We start from the raw sequence: 23,604 nt of genomic DNA, 5'->3' as shown, positions 1-23,604 counted from the left end.
GTCCTCCACCTAGAAATTTCTAAACATAACCCTTTATCTAGCTTTTATATTCTTAAATACTTTGTAATCTTTGTCTGGGTTATTTCTAGCCTTTCCTGTAGGTTTTCTTTCGGCTAGTTCTCCTGCCTTTATTCAAGAGCTAGAGGCAATCTACTGAGTGTAGTTTCTGTGTTGTGTGCAGCTTGAATTATATAGTCATATATAATTCATATATTTGCAGTCGTACTTGGATTGCACCTGCCTTGGTAAACAGGTCAGTTTTTCAGGAGGGTGAAGGGTCATTTGCTGTCCTCCAAGAAAATATTCACATAGCATAAAGGTGGAACTTCAAAACTTTGAAGTATCACACTTACCTGCATAAAGGCAGAAATGTGTATAGCCCATTACATTGCATTGCAGGCTGCAGAGATTACTGCAGAAATGGAAACCATATTCTTTGTGTGTGATGATTTTCCTCCCATCATTATATGATGTGGGGGCTTTTCTGTACTGATAGGTTCATTTGGTTTCTAAATTCAAATTTTTAGATAATGTTTCTCCTGGAACAGAAGAATTGCTTCCTGATTTTATTATAAAGAGTAGTTCAAATACTGGTTGCAGTCTTTGTTGCAGAAAAAGTTTAAATTCTTTTTCTCCACTCCCGCCAAACTCGGTTACTTAAAGAAGAAAAATTCATTGGCTCTGTCTCTCTCTGTCATTGGTCCCGGTTTCACCTACTGCCTTTGCCCGACCAGTCCCAATGTGCACCAGCCCCAATGCCTGTAAAATAATGGGCATGAGTAGGGGAGGGGGCTAGCATTTTGCCTTAACCACATGGATCATGCCACCTTGTTGCATACGTAAATCTAGCTTTTCCTATTTTCTATTTTAGGACAACAGCAGTGATGATGATGGTCTTGCGGATGATCATTGTAATTCAGAATTAGGACAATGGCATCTGAAGCCAACTATATGTAAACAGTAAGTTTTGAAGTGACACATTTATGGCTTTCCATTAATAATCACAGATGTGTCTTCTTAATCCAGTGTTCTTTTTGTTCCCCTGTTCTGTCATTTCCAAATTTAGAGCTCAAATTAAAAAAATTATAATTCCTGCTCTGGTCAGGCAGGATTTGAACATTGTAAATAAGCTTGTATAAAATCTCTGCTTTTTTATTCTTTTTTTACTCAACCTCTTTTTCTTCATTTGCCAAATCTGGGTTTACAAAAGAATTAATATACATTGTAACATTATAATGGCTTATATTTGCTGTAAGTATCTGCTCACCAGTGAAATATTCTTAACAGTGTGCCTGCTCCACCAGAAAGAAACCTGTTAATGTTGTAAGCTTTTAGAATATCACATTCAGAGCTACTGTGACTCTGTGCCACAGCCTGGCATGGATTGTCTCAAGCAGATGGTGGCTCAAGTATCTTTCTATCCAGCTCGAATCCAAAGGCTTAACGGTCGATGTAATACTACTTCAGATATCAGCTATGCTTAGCAAAAAGGGCACACCTACTTTAATATCCACACATTTTAGGCTATGGCTCCTTATGTTGCTAACCAGTTCCTTAAATTTGCTTTTTCAATAGAAATATATTATTATTATTATTATTAGTCACTTGATTTTTTTATGTTTTGCACCTTATGCGTAAGCTGTTCTTAATATGTTGTTCCTCTTAAAGGTTTAATGGTCCAAACATAAAGCAACTGATATGGGTAAATATAATTGCTATACTAATGCAGGATCTGACCCTTGGAATTGCTGCTGGGTGGCTATCCCTATACACACACCTGGGCTACATTTGTTGTATAGTTGTTAATTACCTTCCAGCTTTAAGAATTAGGTAGATTTAGCATTGTGGCTCTACAGTTGAGCTGTGACTGACTTGTTATTTCCTTCCTAATTATGTGACCTTCAGCACTCTTTCACAACCTCAGCTCCCATCTGCCTTATAAGAATATAAAGAGTTGGACATAAACTTTTCTCTTTGCAATAATAGCAGGTGATTAAAAATGTAGGCATATTTATGCAAATCTAAATCCACTTGCTTTGAGATATACAGGTTAGAGGAAAAATGAAGTAAAGTTCTGATCTTTCGAGTGTAGTTCTGGGTCTTGTCTAGGCAAGGGATTAAGGAACCTGTGGTCCTTCACACGTTTTTGGACTCCATCACTCAGTGGGATGGCCAATATGACCAGTAGTCAGAGAAGAATGGAGTTTTCATTCAGCAACATCATGAGGACAGCAAGCTCCCTCCCTGTTCCTGATCTAGCCTTACATTGTAATGAAATAATACATGTAAATAGCTGCTCAAATTATTTGTGTTTAGTCCTGTGTTAAATCTCATTGTAATTTACTTTAAATTCATGTAGCATTCACAATGAAATGAAAGCAAAATGCAGTATAGCTTTTAGGTGGAGTGAAACAAAACCTGTGTCTTCTTCCTCGGTGCACAGATATGAAGAAGAAAAAAAGACACTTCTACTGTGTATGGATCATGAAAAAATCTACTTCTTTCTTTTTACACATACCTGTGAGAGCTATATGAACCCCCATCAAATAATATCTTTTCCTTGTTTTAACACTGTGGCATATGCAAAATTCTAATGAGACCAATACAATTTGCTTTCTTGTAGGCCTTGCATTCTGCTTATGGATTCATTGCGAGGGCCTTCCCGATCCAACGTCGTTAGAACACTACGGGAGTAAGTAGTTGACCTCTCAAGCAAAACCTTTTCAGTCAATACTGGAACATCCCATAAAAGCATTTTTCTCATCCTCTGGATTTTATATTGCAGATACTTGGAGGTGGAGTGGGAAGTCAGGAAAGGCACTAAAAGAAGTTTCTCCAAAGATGTTATGAAAGGCTCAAACCCTAAAGTGCCGCAGCAGAACAACTTTAGTGATTGTGGAGTTTATGTGCTACAGTATGTGGAGAGCTTTTTTGAGGTGAGATTATTGGTATTTTTAGTTTAAAATTTTAGGGACATTGGAATTATCGGGTTTAATTTAGCCACCATGCACATTTCTGGAGCCTGTGGATGGGAGTCACCTAATGAACTCCATGCAGCTGGGCTTTCTATACAGTCATACCCCGGTTCTTGAACGGAATCCGTTCCAGAAGTCCGTTTCACTTCCAAAAAGGTTCAAAAACCAAGACACGGCTTCAGATTGACTGCAGGCGCTTCCTGCACTCAAATCGGAAGCTGCGTCGGAGGTTCAGCTTCCAAAAAACATTCGCAAGCCGGAACACTCATTTTGCGGCGTTCAGGAGACAAAACGTTCAAGTCGCAAGGCGTTTGGGATCCTAGGTATGACTGTACTCTCTTCCCCCATGTGCCCCCTGCTACCCCCACAGTGGGGGAGGGGTGGAGGGATCATTCAATCTGGCAAGCTTGGGCAGGCGGAATGTTCGTAATAGCCAAAAATAGTGGAATTCAGTGTCACGCTATCTTGCTTTCTTTGTGGAATATGGCATTTTATGCAGAACTAATCACTTTCTCCAGACATCTGAACGGAAGCTCATGTACCCAGGGACATTGGAAGCAGTGCTTGTATGCACCTCTTGGCCCTGTCTCTACCTCCATGGCTTTTATTTTACAATGATTAGAGGTAGTTAACAAGCTGCAGTACAGCACTTGTAAAAGACCAGTTACTTCCCAATGTTATGTTTGCTTTGGATTTGCCTATCTTTGCCACATTCTCAGTGGGCTACTGTGTCAGGATGACTAGTTGGCGGCAGCACCTATTATAGGTTAAATTAAGAAGAATGAGCAAGAGTGTAGCTTGCTCCACAACATAGAATAATGATGATGGCTGAATCCTAGGATTAATGCTTCTGTTGATACTTTGTTTTGTTCTGTTCTATAGGTTATATAAACATGCACACATTTAATGTTCTATAGGTTATATAAACATGCAAATATTTAATGTAAAGTAGCTTTAAAATGCTGTGGGGACTCTAATTCCCCTGTGTGCCTTGAACAATTTTATAGATGCAAATGGATTAAGTACACATTTAAATTGTGTAGTGAGGTGTCAGTAGGAACCCTTTCCAGTGCATGTTGTATTGTGCTGAGTGTTGGAGCTGTAGAATTCTTTGCAGATGATGATCCATCACGAGTACTATAACAATGGCAGATAAGCAAACCTGTGCTCCACTTGTGACAAAAAAGAAAAGAAAAGAAAAAGCATTTCACTCCCTTTTGCCGTATTGTGTGAGCCTGTGCAAAAGTTATCTAGGGCATTCTGATAGAAGACCATAAACCGCTTCTAACGATAGATAAATCTGTAAGGTATGAGCAAGACAACCTTCCTGCTTCTCTTATTAAGCCAGCATTCTAGCCTAATTTCCCGGGTCTACAGAACATTGTCACAGCTTTATCCTGGCCCCATCCGCACTATTCACTTAAAGCAGCATCATGCCACTTTAAACAGTCACTGCTTCTTCCAAAGAATTCTGGGAACTGCATTTTGTTATGGGTGCTGAGAGTTGTTAGGAGACCCATAATTCCGCTCATAGAGCTACAGTTCCTGAGAAGACAGATTGACTGTTAAGCCACAATTGTAGATCTATGAGGCGTATTGGGGTCCTCCTAACAATTCCCAGCTGTGACAGGCTACAGTTCCCAGAGCTCCGTGGGGGAAGCTTTGACAGTTTAAAGTGTTATGACGCTGCTTTAAATGTATTGTGCAGCTGGGACCTTAAGAAGGTAGCTGAATAGAACCAAATATAGTAATCAATGTTTCAATGTAGTCAAAACTAGTTCATCTAGGCTAGTTTATGCACTCTGCTCATAAAGGCCTTGTACATTTCAGCAAGCGGAAATAAATATAGTTTTTATTGTTTTGTTGAGAATTTCTGTATGATTATTTTCTTTAGGAGTATGTTGTACTATGTGTATGCTCTTTTAAGAGGAAACTGGAGGAAGGGTAAAAATGTAACAAATCTGGCATTTTCCGATATTCTTAATTTTTGAATCTGTCATATAGAAGTCATACATTATAGGCCATTTTGCTATAAACCTACTTCTTTTGTCCCTACTAGACTCCTATTCTAAGTTTTGAACTACCAATGAATTTAACAGACTGGTTTCCTCGCCCAAGAATGAAAACAAAACGAGAAGAAATACGAAACATAATCCTGAATCTACAGGAACAGCAGAACAAAGAAAAGAAGGGACAGAAGGACACTAATTTGGCAGAGAAATCTTTTCAGGAAGGAATAGAACAATTTATCAGCAGCTGTTCAGACTGAATATTTTCTGTTGCATGTTATGGCTACATTTTAAAAAAACAACACAATCTTGAAATTTACCATATCCTCATTGCCCAAACTAAGGACTTGGAGTACTATCAACTGAAACTTCCTGTTGATGCTTATAAATGTATGTCATTAATTAAACAGATTCCCCTCAATATATTAACTAGACAAATCTGTACATATGTTAATTAGTCCAACCTTTTTCAATATTTGTAATTAAGTTTTTCACTACATAGAAGACCTTTTGTTATGTATTTCTGTTAATAGAACTTAATAGAAACTTCTAGACACAAAGCAAATAAAGAAGATATTTATAGGATGAATTGGTTAACTCTTTCTGTGTTTAAGTAAAGTTGTCATTGAACATTTCCCAGTAAGACTTCTGTAATGCACGGGGAGTACCTATGTAGCAAGGTGATCAAACCCATACTTTGATTTACAGTTGCCATATACAAGATGTGTCTGCTTCAGCTATGTACAACAATATAAGAATGTGTCTAAATGCATTGTGTTTCCAAGGTGAGGAGTTTGCACTTTGAATCCGAGTGCCAGGCAGTGTAATCTTTAGTAAAGGACACTTCAGATAATGAAAGAAGGAACTTCACAAGTGCTTGGAATAATGCTGCTTTATGACCACAAGTTTACTCAAGCAGTATTTAATACAGTCTGAAACAGAGCTTAAGTAATACTGTTGAATCCTTTTTGGGGCTGTGGCTCCCGATCGTTGCTCAACTGTATTTTGACAATTCTTTCATTATGAAATTGTATTTTTTGTAAGTGTGCTTGGAAATAGCAGCAAATTGTCCACATTACATTTTCTGTGTCAGAATTCTGAATGTGCATTCATATGTGCTTTATCTATCTGATGGAACATTTCTTAAATGTACGAGTACTATTTTTTTGTATTGTCCAGAAAACCAAAATATTGCTAGATGTCATTGCTTGCTTGCTTCCTTCCCCCCTCAATTTTAAGTAATCTTCCAATACTGAGACAACTTATTGGCATATTTCCATGATGTAATTTGATTTTTAAATTACGTTTCAAGAAGTACAGCCTTATGATGCCAGCTTTTCTAAAAAGTCCAAAGGAAATCACGTCTCTTCCATAACTCCTTAAATATTCACAAGGTATTGATATTGAAAACTGGGGAACAGAAACTCCTTTGCAGATACGTTTTGGTGTAACAATGCTTTTGTCCAAAAGAGACGTTGAATGGGAGGAAATATACTGTTGGAATATGCTGAGTTTCAGACCATCATGACTCCGTATGTCCTTTTCACCTGTATACACAGGATTTTTTACTTTTGCATCAGTTCTTGATTTTTACAGCAGTGTCACCCGCTTAGTACACCTTTTTGCTTTTGTTTTTACACGCAGCTAGTTCTGATATTACTTTGTCCAAAGAGGAAGACCAAGGCAGTACTGTTTGGCACTGTAGTGCAGCACACAAAATTGCTTCTGTCTAACTGGCCTCAATTTAAGGAGCCCAGCTTTAGGATTTATGTTTTCCATACTTTCCCAATATTTGCCGTTATCAGACCAGCTGTAGAGCCCTCATGGCATTGTCAGTGTTACACTCAAGAAATCCATAGTGATAACTTGTGACTCTGAAGAAACAACTCTTGGGATTAGATATAAAAGCGCACAAGTGGCACTAATGATCCTCAAAATTGAGAATTACTAGTCATTTTTTAAAAAAGCTAGCTAGAGTAAAACCTAAAAAGGTTTGGCAACAAATGTAAACATTTGTTGGTGTGGCAAAATAATAATAATAGTACTTCTTGAACAAGTTATATTAGAAGAGTAGACTTAGCAAAATGCATACCAGCCTGGGCAAGGTTTTTTGTTGAAATGATTTTTTAAAAAAACAAAAACAAAACAGGTTGTGGTATACTTTAGTTCTGATTACATGGTTCTGTTTTTCAGAATGTCCTGGAGCTTGTATTCCTTTTCGAGATGTGAAGAATGCAATGTTTCTCTTAATATTATGGTAATGGATCAGTCATGCAGCAACCTGATACACATGTTGATATAGGAAATTTATTTTTTTAATAAAATGGTCAAAAACAAGTTTGAAGACCTTGGGTAATTTATGCTGCATGTTGCCTAGCTTTAATCCTGATTTGTTTCTACAGTGTATTGAAAAACAACAGCACATACTCATCTGACATTAATCAGCACCTGAGTTCAAGTATAAAAGTCAAGCTGAAATCCTATACAGAGAAACCAAAGGAGGGAATGCACCAATAGAAGCTGCAGTCCAGAACACACTGGCCTGGGAATAAGTTCCATTGAAGTCAGTGAAGCTTCCTTCTGAGTAGACATACACAGAGGTGTACTCTTAGTGGGTGTGTTTATAAAAATACATTCTTGCCTGCATAATGCCTTTAAGACAGTATGACCTGTATTCATTAAAAGCAGCATGAATGAGTTCTTCAGAGAAAGCTATCAAATAGCTTACTAATTAGATGTCTCTCTTGTATTGGTTTTCATGTTGGATAGAATAACTGTTAGGAATTCTTATAAAAGTTTTAGGTTACTTAGCATGAAAAATGTATGATGTGCTGGTAAACATTTGCTAGAGGCAGAAGGAGAGGTGACATTTAATATTCCCTTGTGGCATTCTTTATTTTTCTTGCTGAGAGAATTGCCTGCTTACACTTAAGAGTGCAGAACATTTGGGAATATTCTAAAATGAGGTCCTGTTAATCTAGTGCAACAGGACTTTCCTTTTTATTTAGATGTTTGTATCTTTCTTTCCCAAAGGCTCCATGACAAGTTTAGCTGAAGAAACATTTCAGACACCCCTTTTAAAATGTGAGATGGTGCTCAAAGCAGGTTTTTATAAAATGATAGGAAAAGTGTGGGGGCGGGAGTGGGAAGACACATGTTTGAGAAACTTTATGCACCAGCTTTCATGACCTCTAAAAATTCTCCCAAGCATTGTATGCTTTAATATTTTCCCTTTGTTTTCAGTAGATGTTCCCTGTTGGTTTGGTTTTGCAAATGGAGAATGTAGTATTGTTGTTACTTTCTCAACCATCCCTCTTAAGGCTTGGTTTCCAGGCCCTTTTTCATGCTTGCCCTCCTCTGCACAGATCCCAGCTTCTCAATATCCTCCTTTAATTGTAGTGCCCGGAACTGGGCACAGTACTCCAGGTGGGGTACGACTAAGGCATTCATTTTGCTTGTTTTGACCCAGTTCTCCAATGTGTTACTCTTCTCTTGAATCCTGATTCTGTCTTCTGCAGTACAAGCTACCCATTCCAGTTTGCTGTCATCTGCAAACTTGATGAGCAGCCCCTCCGTTCCTTCATCTAAGTCATTTATAAAGATGTTGAACAACACTGGGGCCAGGATAGATCCCAGCGGTGTCATACTTGTCACTCCCCGCCCCCCCCCCCCAGTATGGTGAACCATAAGTACAGTGTTTTACAATTGCTAAACAGGCAGCAAAACCACCAAGATCCATAGCAATTTCCAAGTGGTCCAGAGATAAACAACAAAGTTTGGGAACCGCTGATCTAAACACATCTTGCTTGGAGGCAAGTCCCAACACTTTTACTTGAACTTACTACAGTGCCAGTGTATATAGAATTCTGGCTAGGAAAATTTCCTCATTCTAGGAAGCCTTTCTGAATACTGTTAGATTTCATTTCGTCGTAAGAAACCAACCCTGGCAATTTGTGTTAGAATTGGTAGTCCAAGCATTAGGTCAAAGAGTTAAAAGTGAGTATATGCACCTTTGAAATCATTTGAGTTGGTGGGGTATGTACAACTAGCATGCATTTCACTACTTAAATCTTATTTCTAATTTTCTTGTTCATTTTTGCCCTTTAGTTTGATCTGTTCCTTCCCCTGTAACATTAGAGAAGTTTTACAGAAACCAGACATTCTTGTGGGCCAGTAAACCAAGGCAGCATTTCCTTTTTCATTGGAGTATTTGGGTAGAATGTACTCAGGTCTATAAATAATGCATCAGATTACTCATTCTCACCTTTCCTTGTAAAGCACTACAAAGATTTTCCTTTATAGCATTAAAACCAAAGCTGGTCAGAAGAAAGCATACTACATTTTTTCTTTTTTTTAAAAAAAGCAGAAACATGAACTTTTGCTCAGAATAGAGTCATTGAAATGAATGGCTACAACTAACTTGTTTCATTAATTTAAGTGGGTCTACTCTGAGTAAAGATTAGTTGAATGCAGACTATTGTGTACTTTGTCCAAAAATTTAACCAATCTGGTTGGAGCGCATCTTGCCTTTTTTGAGTTGTTTGTTTCCTAAATACAAACTTTATAAAAAGAAGTAGTGTTGAGTCCTTTCTTCAAATTCTTGAAAGGAACTTAGGACTACAGCTTTTCCTATACAGTCAAACCTTGGTTGTTGAACGTAATCCGTTTCAGAAGACCGTTCAACTTCTGAAACGTTCAACAACCGAAAATGGAAAGCGGAAGCCTCAGTACAATATGAAAACTCGAAACAGAAGCCACCTGGAACATTCGGCTTTCGAAAATCGTTCGAAAGCCGAAGCAGTTACTTCTGGGTTTTTGGCGTTTGGAAGCCAAAACGTTCAAAAACTGAGCCGTTCAAGAACTGAGGTTTGACTATTAAAAAGGGGCAAGTGGATCATGTAAACTTCAAGAATTCCCTTGCACACAAGAGCACATAAATATTTAGTGGGTGCCAAAGTGTGCCCTTGTTCAGGGTGCCATATTAGCACAGTCCACCACTATAAGTGGGATTGACCCTGTCCTTCCTTTTGAAGTGCAACATGAGTTGCAATTTAACAGCACTCTCATGTTAGTGCCTGCCAATAATTGTACTTGCAGTGGGAAAACCCATTCCTGGCCTGCTTCCAAAATGTATATGGAGAAGCATATATTTGTAGGACATTGCTACAACTGGAATAACCCCAAGCATACCACAGGTTTGTCACACAAGATGGTTCTGGGGGCGGCAGTAGTTCTGGCCTTAAAAAAAGAATGGAACTGAGCGATTTATATACATGAAAATACATTACACTGCAGCAAACTATTTCCTCTTATGCATCCTGCTTGAGCCCTTAAAACAAAACAAAACACTATAGAGCAAATTTAAAACAACTCTTTTAAATTCCATAGATGCTCTACATACCACTTCGTAACATAAAATACTCACAGTGGTGAAGCCTGCTCAGGAACTATGCAGCAGAGAAGAGCACCAGAGCCCACATGACATTAAATGCACCATAGCATTTAACAGGCAAATTTTAAGCAAATACTAATAGCATCAATGGTGCAGGGAGGACGGCTCATCATAACCCAAGTTTCAGCAAGTGTGTGAGTGTTAACCCTTTATTTGAGTGCTACAGCCCTGAATAAGATTCCTCCTCTGTTGCTCTGTGCATTGTGAGGAAATCCTGGTGCCAATTAGCAGCTTTCGGGGAGGAATTTTATTCAGGACTCCAGCACATTAATAAAGACTTAAATTCTCTCTCCACACCTATGGCAACCTGAATAATTACCAGACCTCCAAATCCATGGGATTCCCCACTCCTACTGTATGATAATACGATATAATTTTGGCCCAGGCAGAGTTGGACAAAAAAAGGGGGGGCAGTGGTGGGAAATAGATGTGATTTTCTCTTCTGCCTGCCACAGTTTATATATTTTGCTTGCTACAGCAGTTTTACTATGATTTTTGTGACATTAATAGTTAAGTGCCATCCTGAAGGATGAAGATACTGTGGTATGAAGGGTTAATTTGGGGAGTGAGGTTGTAGCTGTGGTACCTCGCCTGTTAAAATTTTAAAAATTATTGCTGTTTGCTTGCTCTGTTAGTGAAACCATTGGCTTTTGGGTCATTGGTAGCTTTTGGATGATAACTGCTCTAGGAACCCTTCAGTATTGAAGAGCAAGATCTATGTAAATTTATACACAATTGACACAAGGGAAAATAAAAATAACCAAAGACCATCTATGTCCTGTAAAGTTCCCATTAACAAGATACTCTGTGATTCCCTCTGTGTGTGCCAGTAAACAAATGAAGGCGTTTTCTAGCCTAACAGAGGTCATCACCTAAGGTTGTTGGTATGTGACAGGGAACTAAGAAGAAAAGTGGGAGTGGCATGAAAAACAAGGCGGAAATAACCTTGCACTGACATCACAGAAATGGGTCACCCACTTTAACCATCCCAGCAATAATTGTTTTGTTATGTGAGTGCCATGTTATGTGAATGAGGAACATAATTAGCTGCAAAGCATGCCTTTTGTAAGAATCCTGCCCAAACACATCTCAGAAACTGCTTTTGGAAAGCCTGAAGTGAAACTATTCAGTCTTTGAATTGTGAACTTTGCTTGTTAGCTTTTTATTTTATAAATGGGATTTCTACTGCACTCCTGTGACAATGGGCATGGGAAGAAAAGGTATTCCATTGATCCTGCACTCCTGCATTCTAGGCCAAAGAGGAAAGTATTCTTTGCAAGAATGTGCAGGTCAGCTTTGTAGCTGAAAGCGCCACTCTGCGTCCCACACAGATGAAAAGAAAAAGAAAACAAACTTGCTCAGAGCTGGTTTCAATAACACAGGAAATTCTGGGCTGGACAGTGGATTTATTGCCTTGCTCTGCTCAAACAACATGAGTCCTACTTGCTCCGAGCTTCCTTCCTTCCTCATGTATCTCCCTAACAAATACCCACATTGAACATCTATCCTTTCTCTCCTAATGTTCCAAAAGTGTTTGTTATTGCTACAGATATTCATTCATCTCAGAAACCTGTATGTCAGGACAGGAAAAACTTCTCTTTTTTAAAAAAAGAAGGGTTGGGGAAGGGAACGTCAGAAACCCACATTTGGGTGAACAAAGAAAACTCAGTCTTCACTTCCTAAATATATTGAATCACAAACTGAACCTCAAAATACCAAGGCACAGTGGTACCTCGGGTTAAGTACTTAATTCGTTCCGGAGGTCCGTACTTAACCTGAAACTGTTCTTAACCTGAAGCACCACTTTAGCTAATGGGGTCTCCTGCAGCTGCTGCGCCGCCGGAGGCCGATTTCTGTTCTCATCCTGAAGCAAAGTTCTTAACCCGAGGTACTATTTCTGGGTTAGCGGAGTCTGTAACCTGAAGCGTATGTAACCTGAAGCGTATGTAACCCGAGGTACCACTGCACATGGAAAGACAGGGATAATAAAATACTAAATATAATATTTCATAAAATATTAAAATATATGGACTGCTGTAGCTGCGCACAAGCTTTGTTGGTGTTGTGCTAGATAAAACCTCCGCATTCTTTGCGTATGATCGTGGTGTGGGTACCAATTCTCTTGTATGGGGTGGGGGAGCTGAAGCTATGCTTTGCCGTGCAACACACTCGGAAGATTAGACTCGTGCGGGCAGCCAAAGGGACGACAAGGCAAGATCCCTGAGCAGGGAGCCTCTGCTCTCCGAACAACCCTCCGAGTCCTCCTGCCCCGCCGCAGATCGCTCGCGTTCTACTTCTTGCATGTCTGATTTAGAAGTCCGAGGAAGGGCAACGAACTGGGCAGGCGACTTCGGCGCGGCTTACTGAGCACGCTCGACCGGGTCCGCGCATGCTCAGCATCCCTTGGCCAGGGAGGAGAGCGGACCAGCGCCGCTCCAAGTTGCAACTCCGGCCGGCACCAGGCGCTTCCTCCTCCTCCCTCTCCTGCCGTGGCGTCAGCGGAGGCCCCGCCCCGGCCCGGCCGCTCTTGGCTCCCAGGAGCGCCGGGGCGGAGCTGTGAGGAGCAGCAACAGCAGCCGCGCAACGCCCGGGCCGAGTCGGCATCAACTGGGGACGAAGCGCGGCGGCGGCGGCGGCAGGTAAACGGGGGGGCCAGACGGAGAGCCCCGCGCTCTGCCTTCCTCCCTCCTGGCTTAGAAAGCCGGCGGCTGCGCTGCTGCTTCCCTGTCCCCCCTTCCGCCTCTTCTGGCTCTTTCCTCCCTCCCTGTCTCTGAGCCCCTTCCCTCTTTTTCCATCCCGAGTTTCTTCTCTCTTTCTCCGCCTCCCTCCCTCTCTCCCTTCCTCGGCTTGCATTCGGGTCTGCTTTCAGTCTTGGGCTTTTCCCTCCTGTTGCCGACGCTGTTCATGTGGGAACCCTGATTGACTTTTGTTAGATAAAGCTTGGAATACGACTTGTTTTATTATAGATAGATATGAACAGCAACATAGGCTTTGGTTTGGGCAAGTTGTTAACACTTTCCAAGATCACCTCCCACAAACACGCATTAAAAGTCACCTCCAAAAGAATACACTAGCCTGCTCTTTCGTATGTACATTGCAAATAATCTTTTTTTCTAGACACACAGTATGTTTGTGCATATGTATGTGTCATAATTTACATATATGTGTATATATAGGTTAAATATATAGGTGGCTTTCCATCCTGTTCGTCATTCTTGGCATGTTGTTTTATGGAATGATTTAGCTTCTCTCTCTCTGATTTTGGAAACTTTGGGTGGCAGTTGTTGCAGGTAGATTGCTCACCTTTAGGAGAACTTCTAAATGCGGTAATTACTCTCTGTAGGAAGTGATTGCAGCTGGGAGAGGCTGCAGAACTTTTGACCTAAAGAGAACTTTGAAGGTTTCTGAGTTCTGAAAAAAAAAATTCCTCCTCACAAACACACTTACCTTGGGTTTGTTTACTGTTTTTTTGCTTACTTGAGGTATATCAGATATTCTGAAATGAAGAAAGAAGCTGACATTCCAGACACAGCTGTCAACTTTCCCCCTTTTTTAAAGGGAAATTCCCTTATTCCGAATAGGATTCCTCGCAAGAAAAGGGAAAAGTTGACAGTTATAATTCCAGAGCAGTTGGTATTTGGAGAATGGGGAGCAAGGTTTAAAGTTCCTGATGCTGTGTGTTGCCATGTGATATGGGAGGATAGCGGGTACTCATGAGGTTTAAAATATTATTATTATTTTTAACAACAACAGCAACATCTAAACATTAGAAACTATAGCTACGAAAGAAGGTTTCCTTGTACACAGTGGTTGTTACCTTGCCTGCCTCTTTCATTAAATTAACATGCCGCCTGCTAATTAATTCAGAATGTGATCATTACTGTGGAACCTGAGTCTCTGGTGTTAATAGAGAAGTCCTGAGCCCTTTACCTGAGTAATCTCTTATAATTAAAGAAGGAAGCAATGAGGATGCACTCTGGGTTTTGCAGCAGGGAAAAGCTAGACTTGCTTATCAGGATGTTTATTACAGCATAAGCTTCCTCAAGACTTTTAGGGAAAAGATAAATGCCAGCATTTGGTGGAAGGCTATGACCCAAAATGCAGACCTGAGATCAAAGGTCACAGGTTATTAGTACAAGTTACAGAAGAATATCTATGTTTGTCTGCTACAATAAAAAACTTATAAAAAAAGAAGTTGCATCAGCTTTCAGAGCCAGGAACTAATTGTGAGATACATTAAATGGAACAGCTTTGGATATCTGGTAGGTAAGAAAGAGAAGTTACCAGGATGCAATAATGAATCATAGAATCATAGAGTTGGAAGAGACCACAAGGGCCATCGAGTCCAACCCCAACCTCTGTAATGGTACTGTGGGGCTTATGGACTCCTGTTGAATGTCTGAAGCTGAGGCTTGGGGCGGGGGGGGGGCTCCCCATTGGGAAGTGTTCATAATCTAGATCAGCATTTCCCAACCTTGGGCCTCCAGCTGTTTTTGGACTACAACTCCCATAATCCTCAGCTAGCAAGACCAGTGGTCAGGGATGATGGGAATTGTAGTTCGAAAACAGCTGGAGGCCCAAGGTTGGGAAACACTGATCTAGATGGAGAACAGAGTGCACACATTTCTCTGTGGCAGAAATTGTGATTCACAAACTCTGGCCCGGATCTCTTGTTGAATCTCTCAGGTGTTCTAAGTAGATTGCGTATATTTATACGCATATGTGTATTATCTCTCTGACTTCAGCCAATATGGTGCTCCCTAGATAATGAAGGACTACAACTCCCATCATCCTAGAACCTCTGACCATCCTGTCTGGGGCTGATGGGAGTTGGAGTACTGTGACATTTGGAGGAGCCAGATTGGGTACCCTTGGTGTACATACTCACAGATAAGGAAATGGAGATACAATAGTGAGCCTAAGTTTACATTACAGTCTCCGCATACATGTTGCTAAAAGCAACTGCTGTGTAGTGAGTGTATTTTATTGTATATGGAGATCTCTATCATGCCTGTACTATAAGAAGCTATACATTCTATTTAGAAGTACTAACGATGCCATCCTGGCCCGCTCCAAGGCCGCAATGAACAGGAGATGGAGACAGAAAGCACAAAGGGTGCTAGGAGGTAATTCCTGGCATCATCTCCAGGCAACTGTAACTTGTGCTGACTGCCCACAGTGAGCAAGGTGAGAACGAAAGATAACAGGAACTGGGCTGCAAAATGATAATATAATACATTTTATCATGGATTAATTCAGGAAGGAAGGGTGATGGTTATCTACGAATCTTGAGAAATTGCTTCCTTTGTGGTGTGTGGCAGAAAATTAATCATTTTAAGTGTTTGGTCTTGCATTAGCTGTTGATATTAAATTTCAGTTTGTCTGATGGCCCCTGTTTTGGGAAGCTGTGCCTTTCTTTGTGTGGGTTTTGTACAGAAATTGGGAAAAGTGGAGACACTGGAATGGTATTGCTAAAGTCAAGAACCATGCCTGCCTCTTCCTTGGACAAATTCTATGTTGGTGATGGGACATGACTAGTTCATGGTATTTCAAAAGCTCCTTAAGGTAGAGAGGAGTGACTTTCATTATGCTATTTGTCTCTTGAATTATGCAAAGCTGAACGAGGCATGTACATGTATATCAGTAAGTGAAGCTTCTTAAAATGTTGTCTAGGATACTGTAAGCCACCTAGAGAATGTTGCTATTGGGTGGCAAGGGAATCTTAAATTATACTGTAGATTCCATTAGACTAGGACAAGCCTCTTGCATAAACCTATGCCTCTATTTGGATTTTGGCCATTGTTAATTGGACATTTTCACAAACTATTAAGTGTTCAGATGTAGAGCTTTACATGCAAAATATCCTAGGTTCAATCTCTGGTATCTCAAGGTAGGGTAGGGAGTGTCTCCCATCTGAAATCGCAGAGAGCTACTGCCAGTCTTTGTTGACAAAGCTGAGCTAGATGGATTAATGGTCTGACTCTGTATAAGACAGCTTCCTATGTTCCTGTAACCTGTGAAAACCACTTGCCAACATATTTCTCAGTTGAAGCACAGAACTTTTGACTATATGACATAATTAGATGGTGCTGGATATTTTGCAGATTAACCAGGGAAACATGAGATGCAACATATTGTTTTGGACTGTGGACAGAATGCATTATTTTTACATGTTACACTTTCCTGGGCAAAGGAAGAAGGGAATTGCTTGCAGGAGTGATCTTTGAATTAGAAAATGTGTGCATTTTCCATAGCATGGCATTTCTCGCATCATATTTTCCCATATGCAGATGGCACCACCCACCCATAGTGCAGGATTCTGTGTGTGTGTGCTGTGTAGAAAGGGCATTTCAACAAGCTGTAAATGGGGGCTTTGTATCCCGTGAGTTTTGGGTGTACTATATGAACAGATGCAGGAAAATCTCATATGCAGGAGGTCCCTTAGCAGTGAATGTGATGCAAGCAGTTCCTAACAGGTGTTATTGCTTTCACCCTTCAGATCAGAGGCAAAATAACTAAAGATACTGCAGTAATTGGTCTAGATAATATGGTGTCTTTCGGAGCAATAAATATAGTTGAATAATTACAGATTCTGATCCCAGAGCAGGACTAGATCTCGTCATTTGCAACTAATGCTGATGGAGAGATGAGCTAATTCCCTCACACAGTTCTTGAAATCATTAAGTTGTAAAATGGCCTGTGAACCTGATCCTCAGTTCAGGAGAGTACAAAGGTTGACAACTGAAGCAAGCCTTCTTGTGCTGCAAGTATGACACATTAACAGAGGTGAAAAATGAGACTCTTGCTCTCCAATTTAGCTTTAGTAACAAGCTCTGCCAAAACCCAAGTACACTATAAATTGTTGATGGTGGTTATTTTAACATCCCTCAAGAGTCTTTGAAGGATTACAGCATTATGTCGATAATAAAAACTAAAAAAAATATACATTGTTATCTTTACTGGTAAGAGAAAGATTGGAATAAAAGCCAAACTGTTGCATGTTTAATTAATTAGAAAGAGTTTTAGGCTGTATTTTTTAAGGGCAGAAGCCCTCTCAGGGTAGCTGACAAGGTAAAAATAAAACCCACTCACAGCATACTTAATAAAACCTAATTTATGTAAGGCATACTCAGTAGTATAAATAATCTCTCCAGGTTTAGTCCTGGGGGGGAAATTGCCTTTCTGAAGCATATCACCAAATGAGAGACCCTTTGTAAGAGGAACAGGTTATTCACACTGTGTGATGACTGCTGCAGTAGAGCTCATAAGGAACTGGCCCAGTTGTCTGAAGGGGTCTGTGCCATTCCGAATGGTTTTTATCAAGTTCTTATTTTTATCAAGTTATTATTGAAAACCAACAGAGCATTGCAGTGCTTAATACTTAGTAGGCCAAGGCTGGAGTCTTGCAAAAAGTTCAAAACAAAAGAAATGATGCAAAGCCTTTCTGACTTCAATTTACCCCACAGTAAAAGAGGTTTTCTTTTTTAAATGAGAGTGTTTTTTTTGGTTGTTGTTTTTGTAGAGAGGCTTGCTTTCCCAGGCAGTTTGCTGTTTTTTTCTTATTGTGGATAGCTGTAGGCAACTTTGTAGACAATACACACGGAACAAAGTTTCACAGAAAGATGGATAAACAGTAATTTAGCTGCACCCTTAGTTGTATTTATTATGAGCAGCATGTCTGTTAAAAATAGAAAAGAAAAGAAAAATGAACAATATCATAGGAGGGCAGGGGAGAACGTAGCCAGAGTTACTGACTACGTCAAGAAATCTTGTCAGGATGTAGGTAGCTAAAGCTTCTAGTGAAGGGCAGCAGTTCTCTATGGTTGAAAACAGAGGTCTTTCCCATAGTTATTATAGCATGAGAACCCAGGGTCTGTGTTCGAGTCTCACACTGGGCAAAAGGATTCCTTCACTGCAGGGGGTTGGACTAGATGATGCTCATGGTCTCTTCCAGCTCTACAAGTTTATGATTCTGTGATTCTCAGCCCCACCTAAAGATGTTGGGGAACGAACCTGTGGTATTTCCCATGCTTCTTCAGGGATATCTCCCTTTGGGGCATCCACAACATTAAAGCAAACAATGCATGGGAGAACCTAAAGCTGAGAGCAAAGTGGAAGTTGATTATTGATTCCCTCTGTTGAAGGGCCACTTGGAAGAGTCAACTTGCCTTCTAGAGTGTGCCTGTATCAGGAGGCATTTGCCATCGGTTGTCATTGTGCCAAGTTACCCGGTGAGATGATCTTCTTCTGGTTTGAGCACGAAGCACCTGATACCAGGTAGTAGCAGGTGAAACTCGTTGACTATTAGCAGCTTGCCAGCTGGGATCTGGCAGCTCTGCCCATTGGGACTTTGCATTGTTACACTGTTAGTCATAGCTGTTTTCATCCTTAATCAAACGCTTTCAGGGTGGGGCTTCCTTGGAAGGCTACTGCTTGCCTCTCTCTTTTCTTGCCTCAGCAGGGAGGTAGCTGCCAGGCCCTGGCCCTGAGGGCTACTGTGCCTTGAAAAGGGCAGAGCAGCTAGAATTTCACCCTCTGTAGCTTTCCTCATGAAATGTCTGCAGTGCTTCCTAAGGGTACTGGAGAAATCTCTAAGTAATTCTGGCAGCATGACAGCACTATGACAGGGGCCAGCAAAGAGGGGGATTGCATGGGGTTTTATGACTTGATCATAATGTTCAACCTGCCTCTAGGCCACAGGTTCCCAAACTTATTTGGCCTACCACCCCTTTTTCATAAAAATAATTACTTAGCACCCTCCTGGAAATCTGCCTTCTTTAAGTGAATGAACAGAAAGATGCAGTGACAAATTGGCGTTTTTTTTATGTGTCTATATTTCTACCTATGTCCTACAACATAGTAAAGAAAGATGCTATTGTAAATAAGACACCTTGAAGCTTTAAATTATAAAATTACTTATTAAAATCAACCATAGTAACATAGTGCATTACACGCAAAGGATAATATTCAGGTAGGAATGTTGGTCTGACGAAGAAGTATCTGAAGAAGTGTGCATGCACACGAAAACTTATACCCAGAACAAACTTAGTTGGTTTCTAAGGTGCTACTGGACAATTTTTTAATTTTGAAAGGGTAATATTAAAATAAAAAATGCTTGTTAAGATCTGTCGGCGGACTTGACCACTGATTTTGAGTTATAACTTGCATTTTGTCTGTTTATTTGGAAAATAATCACGACAACTTTAACTCTGTGTTACATTGGTAAGCATAATTACAGAACAGATGAAACATGTATGGATGGTTTTTCAAAAAATTCTTCTTTGTGCTTCCACCACCCCCTTATTTTTATTCAACCCCCCCGCCCCAATTGCACCCAAGGCTACTACCACCCCCTGGGTCGTTCCAGCACCCCCCAGGGGGTGGTATTGCCCCCTTTGGGAAACAGTGCTCTAGGCAGATGGATACTCCTTTCCTCCCACTCCAGCAACTCACCCATTGTCAAATTAGCAGAAAGGCCCTGACATAAAATATATAGCTATAAAAATAAATTTGTGTCCAAGAGAGATGCATTGGTGAGACACTCACGTTAAGTGTTATAATAATATATATAATAATAAATAAAGAAACTCATTTTGATTGCATTTGTCTTCTGTCTCTTCCTGTTTGGATGTTAGCTCATGTGGTATTTTTATTTTTCTTGGACACATGAGTCTACAGTCTACCTTGTACTTCACTTACAAAATGAATTGGTTTAAAATGGCCATGCAATGGCATTTAACGTACCTAGAAAATTAATAAACTAGATAGATAATGAGAATGGGAGGTGCTGGATATGCAAAGAATGAAAAGGTGATGCTTTTCCACATTTGGTGAAAGTCTGTGAAGGCAACTGAATATGAGGGAATGATGGTTAGTGAAGTGAGAATTGCCAGTTGAATATCATATTAGATCCTTTGCTATGCCAAATTTTTGTTTTTTGTTTTAAAAAGTATTCCTTTGGATTGACAGAGACTAGGCTCAATATTGCCTAGAGTGACCGGCAGTGACTGTGGACACAATTTCTCTATGCCTCTTTATCGCAGCTCATTTTAACTGGAGGTGCCAGGGATTCCATGTGAGACCTAATGGAAGCAAAACAGAGAATCATAGACTGTGCTTTTCCACTGAGTTGTTGACAAGTAAAGGATGGTTGTTTTTCGTGAATACACATTCTTTCCAGTATAGGAGGACAGTGCAAAGAATTTTTGCTTTAGGAGCTTAGAGCACACTCCTAATTATGCTGACTCAGAAGTCCTACTGAATTCGGTGGGCTTCCTCCCAGGTAAATGGGGTTAGAATTGCAGCTTTAGCTTATCTGTCAAGTGAAAGGTGAGATCCTATTGGCTTCAGCAACGCAGGTTTAAATTTCGTTTTAGAAAGCTAGGTAATGTCACAGCTGTTGGGCAAGCCTACTCTGCAGCAAGCATTGTTCTTACCATTTTGGAGGTGAAGAGCTGACTATTACAAACAGGGTCCCTGTGTGGTACAGTTGATCTCCCCTGAGGGATCTGTATAAATCAAGACTGGGCCAGTATCTAGGGCATCACATAGATTAGTACAAGAACTTGACAAGTAAAACTAAAGTGTTATAATTAATATGTAATGCACTCTGATTAGCACTGATTTATTCCTACACTAGGAAGAAACTCTATGAAATAAAACATTTGGTTTGCCATGTGATTTATCAGGGAAAGGTAATCATCAACATATAAGGGTTAGCTGTAGGGTGCCCCTGGTGACTTTGTGCCAGCGGGGATGGAAATTTATAGGGCAGATCTGGTGGCTTGTTTTTGTGACATAGTTATTTTATCCTCCGGGTTGCAATGAAAGCCTACTCCTTCCCATAAATGCAGGGCTCCCCCTTTCATCTGCATCACACTGTTCGGTCCTTGTTTTTCCTGGGATGCGACAATCTCGAGAGCTAGCCTTTTTTCTATGGAAATTTTTATCGCCGCTTGTGGAGGATAGATTATAGATTTATACTCTGTCTTTTAGGAAATCTTCTCAGAAGGTGGCCTGTGAAGATATAAAAATGAAAACTCTCATAATTAAAGCAGCAAAGCTAACAAAAATATTTTGAAAAGCAGGTTGACCCGTCCAGTTTAAAAAAGAAACTTGGGGGGGGGGAATGCCATGGATAAAAACATGGGCTTGGTTCACACAACATAGTAGACCAAATTATGCAGTGCTGCAACTGGTCAAACGTGTTGGCTCATGGAGAGGAGGCCACAGGCACTTCGTTGAGTATTTTTTTTTACTCCCATGCTGCGTTGAGCTAAGCCAATATTTGGCGGAGAAACTTTCTCAGACCCAGACTCGTGGTTAAACTTTTCCCTCACTAACCATGGGCAGTAGCCAAGATTTGTTTTTTAAAAGCACCAGAAAACGGGAGAAGCTTGGTGGGCTTCTCCATGGAAGGAGTTCCTAGCTGAAGTGTCACTGCAAAAAGGTCCTTTCTCTTGCCAAACGAGTCCAGATTTAAAGGGACAACAGAGAGCAGGGCCTGAGATGGTGATCTTGAAATGCTGGCTGGTGATTATGGGCAAAAGCAGGCCTTTAGGTGAGCATACCTGACCATGTTAGGGTTTAAATGTATGTAATAAAACAGGTTGTTCAAGAATTTGCTGGTGCAGTTGTGTTAAATACAAGATAAGCCGAATTCCTTTTCTTTAAGACCACCTTCCTTAACCTGGTGCTCCCCAGATGTTTTAGACTGCAACAGCCCCTGCCAGCATATGAGTTGCAGTCTAAAACATCTGGAGAACACCTGGTGGAGGAAGGCTGCTTTAAGGCACTCTGTGTATCTTTATGTAGATGACAGGTCATCTTCTAGCATAACATACTAAACCTTTTGCAAGCAATATATATAGAGAGTGGTACCTTGGGTTAAGTACTTAATTCGTTCCGGAGGTCCGTTTTTAACCGCCGAAGCACGATTTCTGTTCTCATCCTGAAGCAAAGTTGTTAACTTTGAGCACTTTTTCTGGGTTAGCGGTGTCTGTAACCTGAAGCGTATGTAACCTGAAGCGTATGTAACCCAAGGTACCACTGTATATCTATATCTGTAGATGAGAAATGATGTCATTTCTGTCCTGATGAGAGTCATGGCAAGGAAGGTGCGGAACGTGAGGGAGAATAAATTTCTGTTTATTTTCTCAAGACTTCAGCAGGGCAAGAAGCAATTAAATTACAACTGCCATACTGCTCCTCACCCAAATGCTTAATCTCTGTTGCTTAAAAATATAGCTTGTATTTGGCCAAACTTGTTTCAGACAAGGTCATTATGAAGCTGATGTGGAACATCTTTATCTTCCCCAGGCAAGATGTTGAATGCCGAAGGATATATAGTCTGTAGCGTTGACAACAACCAGCATGAGGACTAACGTAGGCACCCTGATGTGTGTTGTGAGCAGGCAATTCTGCAATGCCAGGCTTTTTAGTTGAGCAAACCTGTAATTACGTCAGTGTAGATTTCATAATAAAACCTCTGCAGAAGACTCAGAAAGTGCATTGATCCTTAAATGGATGGGGGTAGCTAACTAGGTGCCTTCCAGATATCATAGACTCCAACTCAGCCCTGTCCATTGGCCATGCCAGCTGGGGCAGGTAAGAGTGGGAGTCTGCAACATCTTAAAGGCACCACATTGGCTACCCCTGTTGTGTGGCCTTATAGAAAAAATGGAGCTCAATTCATTTTTAAAGCAAAGTTGGGCTGTTGAGAATTAAATAACAGCTGCAGTCCGTTGGACTCTTAAGTGTGCTAATCCCATTACTCTGTACTGTTAAATATTCCTTGGATTAGATACTACAGTTTAAAAAAGCTTGTTTAATAGTAGAAACTTTTGCTGCTTTAAACTTGGGTGCTGCTGGAAACAGAAAGGAGGAGCTTCGCTAGGGAAACATTATTGAAACATGCAATATGTTAAAACAATATAATTTTAGTTATTCAGAGGTCTGTGTGTATTCTCTTTTGGGGTCAGTGCAGGAGTGAACAAATCTCTCTGTTTCAAATTCTTCCAGTTTCCCACTTTTTCTATGTGTCCTGTTTCCACATACAAGTACAAAGTCCCCCTCTGCTTCTAATTGTGCTTTTTTCTTCATTTGCAATTTATATCATTCATAAACAGCTGAACATTTGCAAAGCTTTTCATGAAAAAAGTTTGCATGG

The 23,604-nt window shown here is 40.4% G+C and overlaps 2 protein-coding genes across 9 annotated transcripts in view; both read left to right on the top strand.

Moving 5' to 3' along the window:
- SENP6 (SUMO specific peptidase 6) overlaps positions 1–7,321 on the top strand; it is a 46,450-nt gene extending 39,129 nt beyond the window's left edge. For all 3 annotated transcript variants that reach the window (XM_083431149.1, XM_083431148.1, XM_083431150.1), the window contains 4 exons: positions 872–960; positions 2,624–2,692; positions 2,786–2,936; positions 5,035–7,321. In XM_083431149.1, the coding sequence (XP_083287275.1) occupies positions 872–960; positions 2,624–2,692; positions 2,786–2,936; positions 5,035–5,244 (519 nt within the window). In that variant the 3' untranslated portion in view covers positions 5,245–7,321. The remainder of the gene's footprint in view (positions 1–871; positions 961–2,623; positions 2,693–2,785; positions 2,937–5,034) is intronic.
- A 5,513-nt stretch (positions 7,322–12,834) lies between these two features.
- The window catches only part of MYO6 (myosin VI), a 106,404-nt gene continuing 95,634 nt past the window's right edge, over positions 12,835–23,604 (top strand). For 4 of the 6 annotated variants that reach the window (XM_083431145.1, XM_083431144.1, XM_083431143.1 and 1 more), the window contains exon 1: positions 12,835–13,075. The gene's annotated coding sequence lies outside the window, so the exon portion shown is untranslated. The remainder of the gene's footprint in view (positions 13,076–23,604) is intronic. The other 2 variants (XR_014508883.1, XM_083431146.1) reach the window with 2 other exon arrangements.

This window comes from Podarcis tiliguerta (genome assembly GCF_965153285.1).
Source record: "Podarcis tiliguerta genome assembly, chromosome: 3".
Classification (NCBI taxonomy): domain Eukaryota; kingdom Metazoa; phylum Chordata; class Lepidosauria; order Squamata; family Lacertidae; genus Podarcis; species Podarcis tiliguerta.
This window is presented reverse-complemented; position numbering and strand designations above follow the sequence as displayed.